At 40.9% G+C, this 22,936-nt stretch overlaps 1 protein-coding gene and 1 long non-coding RNA gene across 4 annotated transcripts in view; one reads left to right on the plus strand and one right to left on the minus strand.

Moving 5' to 3' along the window:
* Nucleotides 1-359: 359 nt before the first annotated feature.
* LOC146686030 (uncharacterized) lies at nucleotides 360-8,869 on the minus strand. The gene is made up of 2 exons (XR_014916782.1): nucleotides 8,786-8,869; nucleotides 360-6,024 (listed from the first exon to the last, which is right to left on the minus strand). It is a non-coding gene; the product is annotated as an uncharacterized LOC146686030 (long non-coding RNA).
* An 88-nt stretch (nucleotides 8,870-8,957) lies between these two features.
* Nucleotides 8,958-22,936, plus strand: part of slc8a3 (solute carrier family 8 member 3) — a 132,941-nt gene continuing 118,962 nt past the window's right edge. For all 3 annotated transcript variants that reach the window (XM_085441920.1, XM_085441921.1, XM_085441922.1), the window contains exons 1-2: nucleotides 8,958-9,737; nucleotides 17,677-19,544. In XM_085441920.1, coding sequence (XP_085298046.1) covers nucleotides 17,764-19,544 — 1,781 coding nt within the window. In that variant the 5' untranslated portion in view covers nucleotides 8,958-9,737; nucleotides 17,677-17,763. The remainder of the gene's footprint in view (nucleotides 9,738-17,676; nucleotides 19,545-22,936) is intronic.

Genomic DNA, 22,936 nt, shown 5'->3' on the forward strand with positions numbered 1-22,936 from the left:
TTATCCGCCAAACACCTCTGAATAACAAAGCGGAGTAATCAAGTGTTTATAACAGGATTAGTGGATCACATCAAAGCTCTTGCGTCAGGCGGAGGGTTGATAAAAATGTCTGGTGTTTTGCGAAGAGGCTTCTAAAATTAGAATAGCCACATGTTGGTGCATTTGTAATCTTAGAGGTGAATCACACACTCGTGCTGGATGCTCCACTGGGTGGCTCCAGGGCTGTTTTTGATTAGATGAATACTGTCTAGAAATAAGAACTACAGCGAGGATGCTGCTGTTTCTTTGGGACAGAAAAGATATTGAGTTTGATGATGCTCATTAAGCTTGGCCTCAATATACTGAGGGGTTAGCTGTGGTGGTGGAAAAAAATATTATTTTCTTTATTAAATAACAGGAACATTTGAAAATGTGATACAATAAAAAGTGACACATTCAAAGTCTAAGTAAAAGAAGCACTACAATCAGACTAACAAACAAATCAAACAGTTGTGGTAGAAAGGGAACTGGCAGTGTGTTTTTTCGTGATGCGGAAAAGTATTCCATCAATTTTGACAAGATCATCAACATCACTGGATGAAATGCAGCCAAAAACCCTAAAACATTCATGAAAAAGCAGCCAGTGTCCAAAGAAAAACTTTGAAAGACGTTAAGAGAACCTAGAAAACTATTACTCATGATCATTTTTTCCAAAAATAACGAAATATAAAATTAAAAATCTGGCTCCTAGAAAGCAAAGATATAAAGAAATGGGGGTAGCTCAAGATTTTTCCGTGGACATGATAAATATTTGTCAGCATGAACGTGGTTGATATTAACATGGTAACAAATGGATCACAGCATGATAGTATTAGCAGTTAGCTTCCTCACAGATGTCCTTTCATCACTGCAGACTTTTGGCGTCGGTCTCCTAAACACAGATTGCACCGTGTCCTGGAAAAAAAACAAAACAAAAAAAAAAAACAAAAAGAAACAAGATTCTTGGACGAAGTGTAACACATGTCTAGGAAAGTGGGCCCTTCTCTTGCTAGCAAGGAAATCTCTAGAAGACAAAATGATGTGTGAAATTAGGTGAGGTGGCTTTGCTTTCAGCTAAACATCCCACTCATTTAGCCGTTTCTTTATTTCCTCCACACTGTCCTACTTCACTGTACATTATATGGAAGTTATTTAGCTCAGTGTTTGGTGAACCGTGTAACCTTGTTAATTGTGTACGGCTCTACAGCCTCGCAGCTTTTCCACAGAGCCTACTTCAAGTGAGTCACGTGAAGAAGACTTAAGAGCGCTGAAGCAAAAGACATGTTACAGCTCTACAGTTCTACGATGAGGAGATATAGCGGGGGTGTAGTCATCAGAGGCCAAAATAGGTCAGCCTGGAAGGGCTTGCTATCGTAAGTGAGCTGCCAAGATGTGTTATGAGATGGAGCCCATATTTGAAAAACATACGCCCATTCACATGCACATCAATTTTTTATTAGAGAATGCAAGAAAATGCAATTAAATGCAATTAAATATTAAGTGGACAAGGCTAAACAAGGGGGAAATGAAATTCAATATTTACCGTGTTGTTTGATGAGAACTAATGAAGTTTGAGAAACAAGAATTGTGGAGTCGGTTGAGATTCTGGGCAATGTGACAACTGGGGCTCTCAAAATAATCTTGAGCATCTTCCAGTGGCCCTATTCAGCTCTGGGGCCCCTCCATCAGTCGATTCCCCCTTTAATTAGCAGCCCTGCAAGTCTGGTTTTTAATCTGCCAAATCATCACAACTCTGATGTGGAAACTCTGCAGAAAAAGCGTTCTGCTCACAGTCCTTTTGGCCCTTGATGAATGAAAAATTCCCTCTCCGCAGATTCACTCACACATTCCCCAGATGATGATTAATTACCACTGGTATTATCTCATGAGAAGACATTTTTCACAAGGATTGCAGACATGACTATTCACTTCAGTGAGAGAAATGCAGAATATAATATCTCATTTGTCATCATCGGGTGAATTCTCACACCAGACTGAAATCACAACGTTTTGATATTTGTTACTTAATGCTAATCAGTGACAGCTTAACCAGCAGACTGTCACTTATATAGGGAATGGTAGTTTGATTAAAAATCATCACCAGAAAATTTAAAAGAAATACTGTGTCACTTTGATGACACAAAGTAAACACTGGAGAATTGATTCTTTCCAGGAACTGTATTTAATGTGATCTTTGACGTTAGCATCAATGCTGTTGTTTTAAAGCTGCAATAAGCAGAAAGTTTGAAATCTTTAAGTCACAGAGACTGATGTTCGGATTTTTGATGAATTTGCTTTTTAGAGAACTTGATGTACAGGCATGGTTTAAAAAAAAAAAGAAAAAAAAAAAAGAATGTATGCCCACTATGTCCAGATTTGACATATCTGGACATAATAAAATAATATCTAGTTCTCACCAGGTGTTAATATCTCAATATTATAAACAACAACAACACATATTACAGAGTGTTGTTATTTAGTTAAAAAAAAGCCAAGTACACACCATGATCCACTTTTAGCAGCAATAACTTGCAGTAATAACTTTCTGTTTGATTTTATCACTCTCACATCAATGTGGAGGAATTTTGCTTTGCTCTTGTTATTTCAATTCATTGAGATTTGCAGAAATTTGTTCATGCAAAACAAACAAAGAACTGCACACATCTGTATTGCACTCATTTGATTTCGGCACCATTTTCTCTGCAATAAGTTCAAAAAGGCCAGTTTAGTTAGTACTTGTGGAAACCCCTCCTGCATGCCTATGTCCTTTTTAGTAGGGTAGTCACTCGCTAACTGTCTATTGTCCTCTGTATTATAATTGACTGAGGATTTGAATATTCTTCCTGGCTGGGGGCAAAATAATTAACATCATGGAAGAATAACTTGTGCATATCATCACAGATACAAGGCTTTCACTGTAATATATCAATATAGAGTTATATATTTTAAAGAAACATTGATTTTTCTGTCTAAATTCAGTCATCTATCAGTTAAAATGTTAATAACTCAATTATTAAACTTAAACTTTGTTTCATGATGATGCCTGGTATTAGACTCCAGTCAGTATCAGTTTGTAGTTTCAGGATTTTCTATGTTTTATCTGTGAAATTTTATACATTAAAGGAAAATAACAGAGTTTTATCAAATATGAAAATGGTCTTTAGTTAGGGAGAGCCTTCATCACCCTTCTGAGTCTCAGAGAGATGCAGAAAATAGAGACTTTTACTACCTGGAGGAGGGGGAAGAGAGGAGGAAAAGTGAGTCGAGAAATGGCCCTTGTGCTTATTTTATTTAGGCCCGCTTTCTCTCTTTTTCTTTCATTTCTATAAATAGACAGACGCTTGGCAGCTGAGGGGGTAGTCCACGCAGAACAAATGCACCCCCTGGCTGTTTCACTTCATTCGCCACATAATGAGCCAGACGGAACACGCACAGATCGCCGCCGTCACTTCCACTCTCCCCGCGACCGAGGCAGGGGCCACAAGTTGCCATGGAGATGTGGCTGTGGGGCACAGGGGCCCGGGCGATGTGACGCTAAGTCCCTCAGTCGAACTGACCTCTCCGCCTTGATCTGTGTCTCATCCGGTCTTCCTTCATATCGCCATCCCGTACTTTTGATGCTCCACCCTCCATCCTGTCCTTCTGTCTTTCATTCAGCACCATAAGGCACAAGGGAGACGAGTAGATGAATGTGGAGTCCAGTGTCCTACACTCGTCTTCTGTGCACCGTCCCTCTGATGTAATGGATTCGGTGCGGGTATCCCTCACTCACCCATCTTCCCCTGCAAATATATTCCGGACCAGTGAACCACTGAATGCTCAGCTCCAATAGCTGCAGCTGCGGAGGTGGCACTCTTCATAGACAGGCTACACTATGTGAGCAAATACTGAAGTAAAAGTGCATTTATCATATATTTGGGAAAGCTTAGTGGTTCCTCTCTATCTGCACTCAGTACAAATTTATGGACTGTCAGGTTTTTATTTGAGAGGATTTATTGGTGCACAGTGGTAAAGCTTTTATTGCATTATAGAAAAAATAACCAGCTCGTCCTCTCAATTTGATTATGTGCATCCCCACCTAATCAAGCCAAAGCATGTATGTCTGGATGATGGGATAAAGGTGATGGTGTTTGGCTAGATGCCACAAAAAGAAGAAAATATTTCTAGTGCAGTGGAGGTGTGAGCTGTTCTACTATATTAGGATTTTTCCTTCTGGGACTACAACATTGTGAGTATATTTATATGGCAAACATATTCAAACATTTGAGCAAATTCTTGCAGCACATTTTGTACAGCAATCTACTGTTATTTGTAAGCATAGATGCGGAATAAAAATGCTGGTCGCCCTATGGTGTGATTTGTTCCCATTTCTTGAGCTGAATATATGAGAAATGCCAAAGATAACACTTTGCTGGGCATAAAATAGATTTTTGTTTTGTCCCAGACAGCCATTAGCTGAAAACTCGGCATATCTCAGCAGGGTCCAGGGAACTAGAAGGACAAAGAAAAAGTGCCAGGCCTAAAAATTATCTACAGCAGATGAACTATGTCTTAAAGTCACGTCCTTAAGAAAAACAAAACAATCAAACAAAACTGACAAAGGACATAGGAGAGGTTGAGCTTCCCCATTGGTTGATCCATCTACTGTTCACCGAAGCCTCATCTGAATCCTGGACCTCAGAGGTCTCAGTGGATGGTGGTAGCTCTCAAGAAACCAAGTGTGGAGAAAAAGCTGAGGTGTGCCAAATTACACAAGAACTTGACTGAAAATCTCAGACAGCAGGTCTTATGGAGTGATGAATCCAAATTCTAAATTTTTTGTTCAAGTCATCGTCATGCACGAAGGAGGTCAAAATTGATGGAATTATGAACACAGAATAGTACAATCAGATTTTAATCCACCATGCAATACTATCTGAAATGAACTAACTGTCAACTGACCTAATTTTTTCATGGGGAATGATCCCAAACAAACTGCCAACGCAGTAAAAGCATGCCTGGATAGAAAAAACTCACGGTAGAAGACGACCAGTCCTTGATTGGACTTCTTCAGAATTAGATGATAGATCTTCTTCTGATACATCCTGGGTGGTGGTAGTGTGTGTCAGCTCATCTCAAGGATAGAAGGGGCTACCAGATGTGGTCACAGGTTTCTCATGACATTACAAATGCTACAATCAAATGTCTACATGGTAGATAACACTAAAACTAATGTATAATGCCAGACAGCCATTTAGCTAAGCAGTGAAAACCAAATGACCCTTCAGCCTAGCCATATTTTGATTTAAATCACGCTCCATGCATCTTTTAAGTCTTCAGAGTGACTGCCATCCCTGCGATCCTGATGCAAGGTGACTCTCTACCTTTCTTGTTTCACAGGTTCACCGTTCATTACCACCTATTGTAAGTGGACGTCGCCTAGGGGGTGATGTTGATGTTAACTTTCCTGATGACCGCTCCCTCCTGTTTCTCTCTCTGGCCGCTCCCACAGTGCCTTTGCCTGGGTGGGCAAAGTTGTTGCATCTCAATCCTACAAATTATCAGCAAGTGCCGAGTGCAGCACAGAGAGAGAGAGTGAAATTACGAATCAGAAAATGCAAGTGCAGCACTATTCTCTCCTGCTATGCTGTTTTATTCCCCACTGCTGCTGGTGCTCCTGCGTGGTGTGGCATGCCGTTGTCAAGCTTCTTGTGGTAAAACAGTGAAGAGAGAAATTAGCAAGGAGGAGCTGGAGAAAAGTTGCCTTATTCTGAGAATCAATGTCAGCAGTCAGTTTTCAGAGCTAAGACCATCAAGCCACCCTCCCCCTTGTAAGTGCTGCTCCTCTCAGTGGGTAGCACAAGCAGGCCTGGTGTATAATCCATTAATCATCACTAAATGCATTGAGGACTTTGATGAGAGGGGCAAGAGCAGGCATTGAATTCCAATCATGTGATGCATGCTGGGTGCAGGTACACTTAAGCACCACCAGTATGTCCAGTGTATTCTCAGCCTCCACCCTTTTTCCTGCAGATAAGAAAACTTCATTAAAAATCCAACTGTAGTCTCCATACTAATTACAGCATTGCATGTAGAGGAGTGGAGGATGGGGGAGTGCTAGTGGTTTGGACTACCTGGACAGATTGGCTCATCATAGCACCCCTCCCCCTCTTTACCTCCGCACTCCTCACACACAGACGCACGCACACAAAAACACAGTCTGTCCATTTGGGGAGTGATTGTTTTTGAATCTCAGACTTGAATTCAACAAGCATGGAAATCTGAAGAGGCTAATGAGATTCTGTACCACAGTGCCGGACTATGTAATTAAAATCGGATCCAATTGATTTTTCCTGCTTTGCATACAGGCTCCGTCCCAACAGAGAGGGACTCTGCATGCTGCAGTAAGAGTCTATCCGTGTTGTTTCTAGACAGGGGAATAATTATTCATTATTGATTAACTGCTAATTATTTTAAAAGACTTAAATACCGGAATTAATTTTACATACAGTTTGGTTTGCTCTGGGAGTTTAAGGATTTTTCCCCCTCCCTCACAGTGCCTCAGGCCTGTATGATGCTATAATTAGAGGTGGTGGTGGTGTCAACATCCTCCTGCTTTGCTCCCGTCTCTGGGGCTTCGTCTGTCTCGTCAGCAGGGTGATTGTGCTGCATCAAGGACTGTGTGCCCAGCGAAGCTCTTATTGACTAGTAATGCATATAACTGGAGATAGAGATCATCGGGTTGTGCAATGCAACTAAACAATGGGCACAACAACACAGAAGAGCTGATGAGAGATCATTGAGAATGTGTTCAGCAGGACCACCAAGTGATCCCTTGTCGATGGTAACCATATTCAAATAACTTGAATGAGTTTCCTTTTATGAAAGAATTATACGTATTAGTACTCATTTTTGATGTTATATGTTTTAATATTTCTAATTCCTTGGTGATTTGATACATTTATAAACACATGCATCCAATATAAGTACAAACATGATATAAAAGCTTTTTTTGCCCTGTTGTTTTGTTACTTATAGTTAAATTACACCTTTTGTGCCCTGACACATTCAGTATGTTTTCATGTACTCCATCTGATTTTCTCAAGATCATTAATAGAATATATCCTATTCTAATGTTACACCTCTAAAGGCAGCCTTTATCCCTAATGCTGATACTAATTAGGGTGGTAAATGGAACGACAGATTGTGGCGCCATCAATTTATTGCTTATTTTTCAGGGACTTCTGTATTATAAACGTCCAGCAAAGACTCTTATGAAAAAGCTTCTGTCGCCTGATATGAAACATAATAAATAACAACAAGAAGCACCATGTCGTCACTGAACATGCAGTTCATCCAATGGCCACTTGAGGCTTGTTTTTTATAGATACCCATGCTAAAACGCCAACAAGAATTAAGAAGACAGCAGACAGCTTCAAAAAAGTATTGTATTTTAAATCTCACACGTTTTATTTGTGTTAATGAATATTTGCCACTTCGAACACAGGTGTCTTTAGGCAACAGATGGCTGCTAAACTGAGTCACTGAATTGGACCTCTTGACAGAGATTAAGTTGTTGGTTACTTTTGGAGCAAATTTTAATGTCATTATTTCACAAATCATAATTAACTGTACTAAGGGAGCTCGAGGAGGTGGTCAGGAAGAAGGAGGTCTTGACATCTCTGCGTAAACTGCTGCCTCCACGACCCGGACTTAGATAGTTGGTAGAAGATGGATTGATGTCCACCACTCCAAGTCCACCTCTGAGTGACTCCAAAACAACAGAATGAAGGTTTTGAAGTGGCCTGGTCAAAGTCTGGAATATATCATATTGAGATGCTTTGGAATGACCTTAGAAAGCCTGTAATACTAGAGAGGCCCTCCAGTGTGGCTGATTTAAAACAATTATGGAATAATTGTTATTTAATAGTAATAATAATAATAATAATAATAATAATAATAATAATAATAATAGTGGGCCAAAATTCCTCCACAGCAGTATGAAAGAGTCTGTGTCAGTTACAGAAAACACTTGATTGCCGTCTTGCTGCCATGGCTCTAACGAATGGTTCTAACTGCCTGGTAAGGACACCTGTCACTCAACACAGATATCTGACTGACTCAGTCCTTCTGGTGGAAGAGTTATAAAACTAATTCCCCTCCCCCCACAACTTTTCTGAATGATGTAGAGGTAGCCATTTTTAACATGATAATCCAGGAGGATTGACTCCCTTTTGCAGGCAGCCTCTAGTGGCACCTAGGGGAACTGCCATTTTTGTCACTTGCCCTGCTTGGATTCAGCTGTAGCTTCTACTAACCAAGCTGGGAAGCATTGGCTGATAACTTCGTCTTTGAGATCAGCCATCATGACATAACAAAGTAAGTTAAGAGTTTGTGTGAGTAAAACACGTGTGCTGATGTGTTGGGCCTTTAATGTTTGCTGGTATTTTAAGTTGGCTCTTTAAGTGCATGCCTACAGCCATTGTAGGTTATATAATAATGCTCATAAGATGGAAAGAAATTGTTAAGATTAGACCATCGTATCATATACACGTATCCAGCGTATCCGCGCGTTATTTCTGTAGGAATACCAAATAATAATAATAATAATAATAATAATAATAATTAGTATCTGTGGGATGTAGCCAGCCAGAGTAATTTTCATCTCGCTTCTGTGGCATATTGTATTTGCTAGAGTTAACAAATGGTCTAAAGAACTAATAAAAAGAAAAACAAACAGGAAAAAACAGCAATCAGTTTTTGTGTCAAAACCTTTGTGATTTCCTACCTCTCGATTATCCCCTTCCTCTCATTCTTAGCAGCAGCGGACTGTGGGTCTGGAAGAGATTCACGGTTTGTGTTGCAGGTTTCTTCTCTCAGCTGATGGTGACGTAGTTGCGCGCCTAACCGAGTCTGTCTGTGTGACTTTTAGAAATGGGGGGCGGAGGGCTGTAGGGCGCAACCATTTCACACCATCGTCGCGTGAGAGTGGTTCTAATATTGACAACTATACAAATTTTTTAAATATTACTCACGCGAGGACGGCACGCTCGTCTCCAGCTTTTACTGCAAGCTGCAGAAACTGACTTTGAGGGGAGCGCACAGGAGACACACCGCGGTCATTCCGATGGTGCGCCAAGTCCAGCAGAGAGCCCTGGCAACTCAGAGAGCTGGATGCACAGCTGAGCTTTCCATGAACACACGATGTCACATCTGTAGCGAAGACAGCAGGCGGGGAGCTTTACGCCAGTGTCTCTAACAGCTACATCACAGATTTCTTGCGCTACCGCAGCCGAGAGAGGAGGAGGAGAGCGCTGATTCACGGCTTGCAGGAGGAGGGAGAGCCGTGCGGACAGGCTAAGAGGATCCATCTCCACCAAGGCTGCAACCTTAAAATACTGACCACCCCCCTCCTCCTCCTCCCTTGTCACTGACAGCTTTGCGACCCGGTCAATCCGTCAGACGGGGAGGATCTGGGCAGGAGGGCGCCAAGGCAGAAGAAGACCAAAGGCGATCACCTCTGACCAGTTTGATCCAATCGCCAATCTCGAGCAGGCTGGAGACCGAGACAGCGGCATCACTGGGGGATTTTGGTCCGAGGAGCACGTTAGACTAAAGAGATCCAAACAGCGAGGTTATTTTGAGACTGTTGGCAGGCTGATCTGCGCGGTAAAACAATAATAAAGGGGGCGGACAGGAGCTATTTCGCAGTCGCTAAACTCCCCGGAATACAAATCCAGGTAGGTTACAATGAATAAGGCATGATTCAAACTCGCAGGTATGTCTATAGAACCTAGTCTTCGTGACATGGAGGGCAACTTGGTATGCAGAAGACAGAATTTTAAATATAATATGCTGCTGAACACGAATCACATTACATGCGTTTTAAGATGCAAAAACAGGCGATAGCTGGATGCGGTCTGTCACTCCGGAGCGCTTCATTCTGCCCAGGCTTTAACCTGTCTGTCCGCTCACACTGCTCCTCGTGATTGTGCAGATATGATCCATTGCAACGGACTGAAATGGATTCGTGATACGCTCTAATGGGTGTGCCATTAAAATAATTGGCGTCTGGCAACGCAACTGAAGGATACCGGTTGTTACAGCTTGCCGAGCTCATCATTGCTGGTGATTGGCGGAACACCTGGACTTCCAGTTTCACGTATGTGCTTTTATGTTTACGTTTATATCCCGGATTCTCCTGTACGCTGTGTCTCAATTGGGAGTTAATATCTGAAGACGAGTGTCTCCTAGACATGTGCAGCCCAGGCCTGCATGCACACTATAAGTTAAACTGCGGGCCTATAGTCTCTCCAGCAGGGATTCCCCCCTCAGGTAGTACTGACACTGGTACGGAGAGCGAAACGGCCTTCTGATGATTAATCAGCAACAGCTGCGGCTCCCTGTCTGCTGAGTCCATGTTTCACGGATCTCAGATAGCCTCCTTAAACAAGACCCCTCTTCCCAAAATAGAGAAAGAGCAACTGTCTCGTCCATAATGCTATCTGCATCTGTCAGGACATATAGAAGGGGGTGCACAGTGATTACTATATGATGCACATGATAAGAAAATGTGCATTTCTCTGTTAAACCCCGCATGGTATACTTGGATACTTTTTAAAAACTGTTTTATAATCCACAAATTGTTTACTAAAAAACGGATTTGACATCTAAGAAAAAGCTCAAAATAAAACTAACAAATATATTCTGTTCAATTTAAGGAAAACAACAAACTGACATTTTTAGAAGCTTTAACAAGAAGAACAAAAAACACTGAAATGATGATTTTGTGCAACACTGGCCTGTGTGCTGATTAACTGGAGGCTCCCCATTACAGATAATAAATATCTGTAACACTTTCAGTTCATGTTTTAGACAACTTTTGCTAAAGGTTGTTGCTAAAAGTTGACAGGACTGCCTAATCTTAGCAAAATGAAATCAGTTTTATGCTATGCTGTTGTTGTCCTGGTTTTCAGGCCTGTAGGTTTCAGCTTAAAATCTCCTCAAAATGAAGCCAACAATCTGTTTGCATTTAATCTGCAGTAGCAACAATAGTATGACTCAATATTTGTTGTTAATTATCTAGATTAGTGCCTCGTCTATTAAATGTGTTTGGCATATGTAGATCAGACGTTTGGATTTTTCACCATCAAGTTCAATTATATACATACACAAAGAACTCTGCATATTCAGAATATCACTTGAACTTCATTTTCTTGAAGTAAAAAGTGTTTCAAAGTTGTGTGAATGGAGTTGAAATGTTTTCACTCTTAACTGTTTGTGGTTGAAGAGGTCACTGTTGGATTTAATTGGAAAACGTCAAATCTGATCTTTAGCCTTAATTTAGAAATGTCACTTGTGATGTGGTTCCTATGCTAATGTCCAGCATATGTTAATAACTTGGTCTTATCTGTTCATTTTTAGCACATTTCCGGGAGTTGCTGAACGGCCTCGATTAAATGCCCCTGCATTCACAATGCAAAATACAATCCTTAAAACAGTAATTAGTATGCAAATTGTTCTGTGTAGCTCCTAATTTAGGGGTCACGGTTCTAATGGTGATGCACGTAGAGTAATGGGATGGTTAAATCTCCACTGCTTAACAGCCCCCGAATGCAATTTGTGTGAAGATAGAAAATCAATATTTCAAAAACAAAATCCTCGCGGGGTCATACACCTGAACAGTCTCTCTGAGTGCTTAATGTAATTACTGTAATGAACTTTACTTTATTCCTTAAGATTATGTACTTTTGTGTCTTCGGTTAGTCAGTCAGTGAGTCAATCAATCAGCTCCTCGCTTTTAGGGCTGCAAATGCGAGGAAGGAATTTTTACATGCATAAGGAATGACTGTGCCCTTAAAACGGCAAAATCTACAGCTTAGAAAAGTACAAGTGTTTATTATTTGTCTTTTGGGAGGCATGAAAATGAGCACGACTATGGTTTACAGCTGAAGTATTTCTTCCGAGCATGATTTTATTCAGCTTGTGAAATTTATAAGTCTAATGGGATAAGACAGGAGGCAGTTACCAAGCAATTGACTCTCTGTGTCCAGTGTCACTGTATGGCATTATATCTTTAAACCCTCTCTGTCAGCCTGGTAGTTTGCTCTTGGATTCGTGGGTATTTGGCTTGTTTGCCATTTTGTTTTACCTCTGTTTATCCAAGGCAGAGTGACTGAACACATTTGAGCGTTTTTCATCACTCCCCTTCCACACACATTACACTTGGAGGCACAAGAGTGCCGCTGCCTCAATTAAAGCTGCAGGAAATGACAGCAAAGTGTTAAAATCATAGGGGATCACAGCTCATTGGAAGCAGCTAGAATCAATAATTTTATATTAACTGCAATGAATGAAAGGCGTCATTTGTAGCAATAAATCAACAGCAAATTATCAGTTGCAGGGCCCGTCTGTTCTTGCTTTGGTCCATCCATCTGTCTTCTTCTGCTTATCCAATTCAAGGTCATAGTGGGGCTGGAGACTCACACCAGCTGTCACAAGCTGAGAGGTCGGGTACACCCTGGACAGGTCGCCAATTTGTCGTGGGGCCAACAACCATTCACACTCATAACCACGGCCAATTTAGAATCACCAGTTAACCTCTGGCCTTGCAAAGAAGCCAGAGTACCCAGTGAGAACCCAGACAGGCCTGGCCAGAACATTCAAACTCCACACAGAAAGGCAAGGACCTTCTTGCTGTGAGGCGACAGTGCTAATCATCACACCAGCGTTTTACCCCTTTTTTGTTGGTCGTGATCTGGTTTTATCGTTTTGAAAGTGTTGAAAATTACCCCATAAGAGCGGTGTAATCTGCACAGCTCTTGCAGTGTAATTTTCAGCTGATTTGAGTGAAAAAGCTCAGAGAACCAGCTGCGCTCTACCTGTTCAGCACAACACTGGAGATAAACAGCGATGATATATAATGCAGCATTTAGCAGATAATATATTTCCCACAGGAGTTATTATAGTAATAAGTTGGACAGGCAATGTACTTTTTAAATTCATGACCTGTTTTGAGTTGACACAATAGAAGATGATACACAGCAAAAACAGTGTGCGGATTTCAAATTATTTAAAGTCTGTTAACTGAAAATAACACAAAGACGGAGTATCAAATGCTGAAACGCTATCGTTATTTCTTTTAAAAAAAATATGTGCTTAGGGCAAATTTGAGCAAGCAGCACATTTTAAAAAAATAGATTGCAGAAGTGCAACAAAAGACTGTCAGACCTGGTGGAACATTTCACAACAAAGCAGGTTAATAGGTAACAAGACAAGGTATAAAAATCATCCCAGAGAGCCTGAGCGTTTAAGAGGTAAAGATGAGTGGGCTTCATCTCTCTGTGAAAGACTGCATAGCCAAATGGAAAGGAGTTTTCGGGGATTTAATTAACCCTTTAAAACCGGCCAGAGCGGACATGCTCCGTTTTGCGTAACTATTTTTAAATCCTGGTAGCACTGCAACCACATGAGCTAGCGCAATAATTTTTTTTGCATATGAAACCGGAGGAGTTGTACTTACATCTTATGCCATCAGCTTGTCCTAGGTCACAGTTTCCTTCCACATATAGTTTTGCAAAAACTGCATAAAAAGCACTTGCAGCAACAAAAACATAATATTCCAGAAACAGGCTTTGCCGATCCGATCAGCTGTTCATAACACTTCCTACGTCCATCAGCACGAACTATCGCATGTCCGCCATGACCTGCCCGAAACCGGAAGTGACGTCATTTTCGTGGAAATGTCGTTTTTTCCCATCAAGGCCATCAAGGCCTGGTGTTTTTAAAAGTTATGTTTGACTTTATGACTTTCTGTGTCGTTTCTGGGATGCTTAGGACTCATATTGCACTGCTGGAAATAGTTTATTTTGATGCATATGCTGCTTTTTTGCAAATTTGCAGTATAATATTTATTTTCGTTTTTCCTGCAGTGTATAGAAATTGGTGTATTTCAAAAATAAAACTATAAAGACACTCAAAATAAATTTCCTGTGGTGGGAAACTAGTTTGTGCAACTTTTTTGTATTTACAGTTTTGAGGGATGAGCCTCTTAAATTTCTCTAACTAGAAATATATGTTAAAAAAACAAAAACGATTTTCAATTTTTTTATAGTTTATTGCACTTTTTTGCAATTTATGTAATTACTATGCACTTAATGCATGCATATTATTAAAATTTAGGCTGTAATGGTTGTATTGATGTATAGCAACTTGAAATGCTCCCAAAAATGGCTCCACAACATGTAAAAATATAATATAAGCTCTGGCGGACTTGGTTCTATGGTAGGTCTTAAAGGGTTAAAGTATATAAAATCATTAAAATAAAACAGGAAATCTGGTGACATCTAAAAGGCTAAAAACTGTTTTGGGAATCTGAAACAAGTTGTCTTTGTAAGGTTTGAATTTACATTTGCAAAGGGGTCTAATAGCAGGGCAGGGTATAGCAGCAGCCAGGCTGTGTGGTATTTGACAAAGAATGACAGTTTAACAAGTACAGAATCATTTAATTTAACAAAACTCACAGAATCCTTAAAAATTTCTATTGCAAAACAAAGTGGACTTGATTTTTGGGATTTCAGATGGCGCGTCTTTAAAAACAGCCAACGTTCTGTTGTGGAAATCACCAAAAAGCAGCGCCAATGAACACAGTTCATCACTGCATCACAAATACAAGTTAAAACTCTTTCACTGAAAGAGAAAAACATGCATAAACATTTTCCAAAAATGCTTCCGCTGTGTCTCATTTATGGTGGCAGGTTAAATAAAAGGTTAAATATGGTCTGATCAGAGAGATTTTGAATTTGACATCTTTATCAGGGGAAGCTTTGACTACTTTAGCAGCGCAAAAGCACACCGTGCATGCATTACAACAGCATGGCCCCACTGCAAGAGGCCAGGTGTGAAACTCACCTGGCCTGTCTGTGCCTGTTCCTAAAGCATGCACAGTGTTATTAAAAGTAGAGGTAATGCGACATAATGAATAAAACTTAAAACTTTTAAATTTTTTTTGGTATAACTGTTCATTCAAATCAGCTTTTATTTCTTTATGGAAACAGCAGTGTGAATTAATTATTGCCATTCCCAACATGTATCATGCAGAGAGGCTGACCCTGCAATCTTAAATCCTGTGTGCTTCATTGCAGTTTTTACCCCTCCACCTCAGCTTGTCACCATGCAATAAAAAGACAAGGAGAAGCTAGCAGCTCAGCAGTACTGCTCTTGATTTTAAAACAGGAAGAAGCATCTCCTTAAGCCTTTCTCAGTGGCTTCAGCAGCTCTTTAATACCTGCTTGTCAGTTTGACCATTTTCACATTTTTAAATTAAATGGTTAGTACGTGTTATTAGAGATTTATAGCACTAACAAGGGGAATGCACACATATTTTATTTAATTGCCCCCCAAGTTTACTCTCATCAGTGTCCAGGTCCAAACAAAGGCAAAAACCTGAGTTTTTAAATTCAAATTTTCTCTCGCTAAGTTATAACTTTGTCACTCAATTATTCTCCTGTTGGTTTTGTTTGTGCTCGGCGCTGTTGGTTCTCACAGGGATTGCATAGCTGGCTCCAATCCATATAAATGGCGCTGCTGATTCAGTTAAATTTAAGTTCCTTGTCTCCAGCTTCTGCTGCCGTTTGCTGTCATCCCATTTTCTGTCCTCCAGATCAGTGTGCTGTGCTGCAATCAACGTCTTTTTTTTTTAACATTAACATCAGAGGATTGTTATATCGAGCTGAGATCGCCTCTGTATCACCTCTAAAAAGACTCATCTCTGTGGATGTTATTGAGGTTATGATCTCTCAAAAAGACATTATAGTCTTGCAAGTGATGCAATTATTTATGCCTGTGAACCATTAAATTAGAGATATTAAGGATAATTTATTCCAGAATAGATGAATTGATCTTATCAACGCTTGCACACAAGACCTTGACAGAGATTTTCCCAGTTTCTTGCAGATTTCACAGAAGGTGTGGGTTATCATTGTCCTATCCAATATTTGGCTTTTGAATTGGTGTACTTTTTAAAATATGCCACCAACTGTTTGCTATGCACACCTCCAATAAAAGTTTTTTCAGCTTTCCAAATTAGCCAGCGGTCCACCCGGATGATATCATATCCAAAAACATCACCTGGGAGTTCAAGTAGTTGGTGTTATTGTAAGAGCCTTTCAGATTGAATGAGCTAAATCAAATAAGAAAGGTGCATTACATTGCATAAAATATGTCCTTTAATGGATCTCTTTTTTTTTTTCCCGAGAGTGCTTTAAAGTGCCATGGGTTTGTATTGTACACCTTTTAGTGCAGGGTGGCCCCAGAGGTAATCAACCCTTTAAGCAGGAATCAGAACCTAAGAATGCACTTTTTTGTGTACAAATTGAAAAATGACTTGAACTAGATTTAGTTCGAAAAAAGCAAAGGGAAGTGTGACAGTAATACAAAAATGTAATCCTCTGGTGAATTTTGGGTAGCGTTATTAACTTACCCTGCATGTATCTCTCTTAAGAGATCATTTTAATTCAGACTAAACTGCCTGTGAGCCTCAGGAGGTCCGGAGGTGTTGTGGAGGCTGCATAGAGGGTCCCATCCAACTCACTGAACTGTTAAACAATCGGGTAACACCAAGGGGAGAGCCTTTATAATAATTCCCCCCTGTGTTATATCATCTAAGTTTTGGGGTGGTCAACTGTTCATTATGCTCCTGCTGCCTTAGGCCCCAGCTGTTGGCATCAGAAGGATGGTCGAGTTGTATCTCATAAGAGCTGAAGAGGTGCGTAAAATGCTTAGCTAGGGCTTTTATGAATTTGGACAGTGTCTGCATTGCTATTGTAATGCTGCTCTCTCTTGCAGAAGTGGTAAGTGCGTGTTTAGGGCTCAGTGTATAATGAATTTGGATGGGACATCTGTAGCCTTTGTTTCACTTTGCCTCTTGACAATCTCCTGCCTCCCTGCTGCTGTTTTTTTTGCCAATGCGACATTTTGGACAGTGCTTAGTTTGGCAACATTGCATGCCTGCTGAGCGAGCTGTTCGGTTCAGAGCTGTGTATTACCCGAGAGATTTCAGACAATCATGCTCAAATCCACATTATTTGTTGCATGTATCCACATCTCAAATCAAAATAAAGTTTATGATTGGAAATGAGCCCGCAGGCTGTAATTTTATTAAACGAATGTTGTCTGCATTGCTCACATATTCATTTACCGACCTGAATCGCTGAGCATTTTCGGAGATAACATAAAGATCTCATGAAAATGGTGTTTGAAGTAGAAAGGAGAAACCCAATTAAGCCGCACAGAAGGATGGTTGGATAATTTGAATTCTTGCGCTCATTTAAAATTAAGAAATTCTTTTCTTGCTTCAGTTCGTGTTTGTTTCTCCCTGTGAAATGCAAACACAGTCTTGCAGACTTGTACCACTTGAAGTTTAAAACGATGTGAAAATACCCTGAGGTTGGATACTCCTTCCATTATGTCATTACATTAAATATTAAATTATTACGCAACTATTGAGAATGCACTGTACTCTAGTACAATAATATTTATTTGGTACTAAAAATATTCAAGGCAAAAAAAAAAAAAGCTTACAAAGCAATGTGAGACAGTTGCTTTGTAAGGCTGAAAATAAAGTCTTTCATTCTTGTAATAAACTGTATAATATCTGTTGTTTCTGTCTGGTGTGTTTAGGTGGTGGGCGGAGGAAAGACACAGCCCAGTGCTGGATCCCAGAGCGACTCTCAGTGTGGTAAGGACCCTTGAGACGAAGGAGGGTGCATGGAGAGCTCAAAGCCTGTAAAACCAGGGTCTTCAGCCTGCCTCTGGTTGGGGCTGGTCTCTGTGGCTGTAGCCTTCCTTTGTACAGAGGCCCGGACCACTCCGAGCCCTCTGCTCAGCCCCAGCAATGGCACCTGCAAAGGGAACACAAAGTGTCATACAGGGATTATCCTGCCCATCTGGTATCCCGAGGATCCTTCCATGGGAGACAAGATTGCACGGGTCATTGTCTATTTCGTGGCACTGATCTACATGTTCCTCGGAGTATCCATCATTGCTGACCGTTTTATGGCCGCCATTGAGGTCATCACCTCCCAAGAGAGAGAAATTGTTATCAAAAGGCCCAATGGGGAAACAACCACCACCACGATCCGTGTGTGGAATGAAACGGTCTCCAACCTTACCCTCATGGCCTTGGGCTCGTCGGCTCCTGAGGTCATGCTTTCTGTAATCGAAGTTTGTGGACATGAATTCAAATCTGGTGAGCTTGGGCCCTCCACAATCGTTGGCAGTGCAGCTTTCAATATGTTTGTCATCATTGGCCTCTGCGTGTCTGTCATCCCCCAAGGCGAGGTACGAAAGGTCAAGCACCTCAGAGTGTTCTTTGTCACTGCAGGCTGGAGTATCTTTGCCTACATCTGGCTCTACATGATCCTGGCTGTTTTTTCTCCCAATGAAGTCCAAGTCTGGGAGGGTCTAGTCACGCTGGCCTTCTTCCCCATATGTGTACTCCTCGCATGGGTGGCAGACAGACGACTGCTCTTCTATAAGTTCATGCACAAGAAGTACCGCACTGAAAAACATAGGGGTGTCATCATTGAGACCGAGACCGAACGCTCCAAGGGGATTGAAATGGACGGCAAGATGGTTAACTCTCACTTCATGGATGGAGGTGCAACCAGCAATCTGATTGGTCTGATTGAGAGCAAAGAGGTAGATGAGTCCCGACGCGATATGATTCGCATCTTGAAAGACCTGAAGCAGAAGCACCCGGAGAAAGAGTTGGATCAGCTTGTTGAGATGGCCAACTATTACGCTCTCTCGCACCAGCAAAAGAGCCGTGCCTTTTACCGCATTCAAGCTACGCGCATGATGACCGGAGCTGGAAATATCCTGAAAAAACACGTAGCAGAACAGGCGAAAAAGAGCGCCAGCGTGCAGGAGGTGCACGTGGAGGAACCAGAAGAGTATGTTTCCCGGATCGCTTTTGAGCCTGCTGTTTACCAGTGCCTCGAGAACTGCGGGGCCGTTATTCTGACCATCACCAGAAAAGGAGGCGACATCAATAAGACTATCTACGTGGATTATAAGACGGAGGATGGCTCGGCTAATGCCGGGGCAGACTATGAGTTCACAGAGGGTATGGTAGTATTCAAACCTGGAGAGATGATCAAGGAAATAAGCATTGGCATCATAGATGATGACATCTTCGAAGAGGACGAGCACTTCTTTGTACGTCTCAGTAATCTGCGCGTCTTGGAAACTGAGGATGAGGTGTTGTCTGCCAACAGTCTCCCATATCCAAAGGCGGTGTTGGGGTTCCCCACTGTGGCTACTGTGACCATTCTGGACGATGATCATTCAGGCATCTTCACCTTTGAGAGTAACTCAGCCCATGTCAGTGAGAGCATCGGTATCATGGAAGTCAAAGTGTTGAGGACTTCTGGGGCAAGGGGGACGGTCATCGTGCCTTATCGCACTGTGGAGGGACTTGCTAAAGGAGGAGGAGAGGACTTTGAAGATACGTACGGAGAGCTTGAGTTCAAAAATGATGAAACCTGGTAAGGCACCAACATTTTCTTTGTGTGGTTGGAGAGGAGTTGCTTTTTCTTATTGTGTTTTTGGTATTTTTAGTTAGCAAGCTTATTCAAAATGAAATGCACCCAGGAGTCATTGATAATTTTGGGTTAGTTTAAACTCACTGATTTATGTTTTGCTTTTGAAATTCAGTTTGATGCCGGTGTACCTTTCTAGAAATAATATACTATTTGATAGCTTCAAAGATATTCAGCAGTCTGCGAGAAGGCTGTGAGAAGCTCGTCGCATTTGCTTTGAAAAGAGATATTGTCTTCTTTGCCTGTTGACATCATTTAGTTTGGAGCATACTTTGATAACCTGTTCATGTGTAGCTTGCACTCATCAAGCTGTGACCTTTAAATGCCTTTTTTTCTTTACATGGTTGGGTGATGTATCCTCTCATCTGAGCGTGCACTCTATATCCCCTTGTTTTCCCGTCAGGAGATTTTGCTGTCATCACAGTGCTTTGGTAGCAATCCTGCGTGTGTGTCGCATGCAAAAGGGATTCAACTTTTGGATTCGTCACACGAATTCGTCTCTAATCCTTGCTGTTTTTGTTTTGTCAAACTCTGGGATTTGATGAGACATGTAGGTGTGATTCCTCCATGAGGCAGCCCCGATTTAAAAAAACAAAACAAAAAACCCCTGAATTTATTTTAGATAGTACAATTACGTAAATTGTGTGTGTTGTGTAGCCTTGTCAGCTGTACCATCTGTGTACAATATTGCCCAAAAACAACAACAACGGAAAAACCCCCAAAAACACATAGCCTTACAAATGAGTGGGCATTTTTGGCGGTTTTTGCAATAACACCAACATACCATACTGTAGCAGAAATTCTATCAGGGCCATATATTGTATGACACTGCTGCATAAAAAAAAAAAAAAAAAGATGTATACAAAGCACTTCTCTAGGATACTGGATTGTACACAAAACAGTGGCTCTTAAAAAATATTGATTTGCTTATTTCACAGCTTGCATCCGTTTGCCTCTCACATATTGGTCTGCAGGCACTGAATCAAAGTGACATGCATCTGTGACATTCCCTTCCGCCACCAATCAGGACCCACTCAATGTGCCGTGGCGGACTGGCAGGGACTGTGCTCCAGGCTGTGGGTTCCTGAGGGCTGAGGCAGCCCAGGGGACCGGGGGGAGGGGTGTCGGGGTGATCACCATGCTCTCGGGGCCCGTTGAGCTCTCAGGCTTTTGCTTGATTTATGTGAGAGATGCTTTTTTGGAGCTGGGCTGCTGAGGGAGTTAGAAGGGAGAAATGCGGAGAGAGACTGCTGTGATGCTGTCGGCATTGTGAGGGAATGTTAGCGTATCGATCTGCTCATTGTGTTGAGCATCATGCTGCGAGCTTCTTACAGTGCGGCACAGCTTCAGTATGAGTGCACAACACTGTAAATTGATAAAGACCAGTCATGTGTTAGAAGCAGAATTAGCAAACGTTTCTTTAAAATGGTCCAAACTATTTTCGTTATTGTATATTGGATGCGTTCAATCTCACAATATAAACAAGCCAGGTATAAAAATGAGAATCCATGTTGAAATAATTAAACGAATGCTTTTTATAATTTTTAATGTTTACCCTTAATCGAAACATGTAGCTTAAAGCCACAGCCTGCAAGCCTAGCTTTGCATAAACACTGGAAAAGGGGCTGATAAGCGAGCCAGGCTCTCTATCCGGTTGTTCAGTGATGACGCGACGAATCCTACTTCCGGGTCTAAAGTAGTCTGCGTTTAATATAGCTTTTGTGCTGTTAACATGTTTAATGTTATGTATTTTCTTCTCAAAAAGCTCCTAAAACAGTCAGTGATCCCTGTTGACCTCCCTCGGCTTTTATTACCACTAATCATTTATTTAAGCTCAGTTTTTAAAACCTTAGGATGTAGCTACAGCCCAGCCCATGCAGCAGTATATGAATGACTAACCTCGTATTGTGGATGGATTATCTCAGTTGTTCTCCTGGCTGAAGTTTGGTCCTTTTACAGCATCCTGCCATGCGATTACATTTGTTCCTGACCACCGACAACACTCACGGTAACTTTTATCGAGTGGAAAAAAAGTTAGCTTGTTTATATTATGCTAACATAGCTGTGTCGCTAGCGGTCACGTAGCACATCATTATATACCAGCTAGCCAAACTTCAGTAACCCTGCAAACATCACTGCTGTTTAGTTTTCTGTCTTGGAAGTGATAACAGAGCTGTACGTTTTAATTTGTTTCCAAAACCCCGCAGTCAGGACATGCTATATTGTATTTAGATAGAAGCTAGCGAGCTAACTTCCTGCTAACTTCTAACTCCGTTAAATGTCATAAATTCCATTTTCATGGATGCCTGGATGTTAAACTCAATTTTTACACCTGGTAGAGCAGAACGCTGATCATTTTATTAAAGATGAAAGACTTTAGACAGTTTTTCAACTCTCAGTAATGCCATAGTGATCGTTTGATATATGGACCTGCAGCGGAGTTTAGACCCAGACACGGCTAGTGACGTCAGACTGAACAACCGGATAATGTTAACTAAATCCTCCTAACAAGCATTTGTAAAGCTCACTAATACTCTTTATAGCATCTGTCTTCGCATGGGGTGAACAATCTGGGTTTACATGATGGTGGATTTTTAACTGTTTCTTTCTTTGTGTTTTAGTTGTAGCTAAATTATAAATTATCAGTTTTAAAAGTCCCGTGTAACAGAATGAAAGGCTTTATTTGCAAAATGGAAACACTTTTAACGCTTTGTTAACTTAAAGTAATTTTAGTTCTTATGTCACATGCAGACCAATTTAAGGTCAAGTTGGCTTGGCAGTTAAAACCAATATGTAATAACTTGTATATTTAACAAAAAATGGCCTTTAAAAAATCATTTATCAATAATTAACCATTAGGTCTTATTATGTCACTTAATTATTACTCTCCTGGTATTATATCTGCAATGCAGTTCACAGAACACTCTCACTCTAAAATTGGTATCTGATCTGATACCAATACTGTCTACCGAGTGTCAGTATTAATTATTATATCATATTAATAATCTGGCTGTCAGGAAGAGATTAGGAACCATTCTTAAACAGCTTGGAAGTCACAAATATAAATATATCCAAGAATATAAATTTAGAGCTTTTTTCTTTTGTATTTATTGATGAAATAATAAATGAAAACAGGCCCAGGATAAATACAGTAATTTATTTGCATTATTGTGCACTGGTGTCATTTCAAACTGCTGTCATTTGAAGTGACACCAGTGCACTTTCTCCTCAGGAGACAACTGAAGTGAAATAATATTTAATACTGTTGACAACACCATAAATAGCTCAACAACAAGTATTGCACTCACCCAACTCTCTTCTCTGACTGAATGTAAGTA

The sequence above is a fragment of the Copadichromis virginalis genome, linkage group LG19 (genome assembly GCF_057382275.1).
Source record: "Copadichromis virginalis isolate Kocher_CV1m ecotype Utaka linkage group LG19, C_Virginalis_male_GT1.1, whole genome shotgun sequence".
Classification (NCBI taxonomy): domain Eukaryota; kingdom Metazoa; phylum Chordata; class Actinopteri; order Cichliformes; family Cichlidae; genus Copadichromis; species Copadichromis virginalis.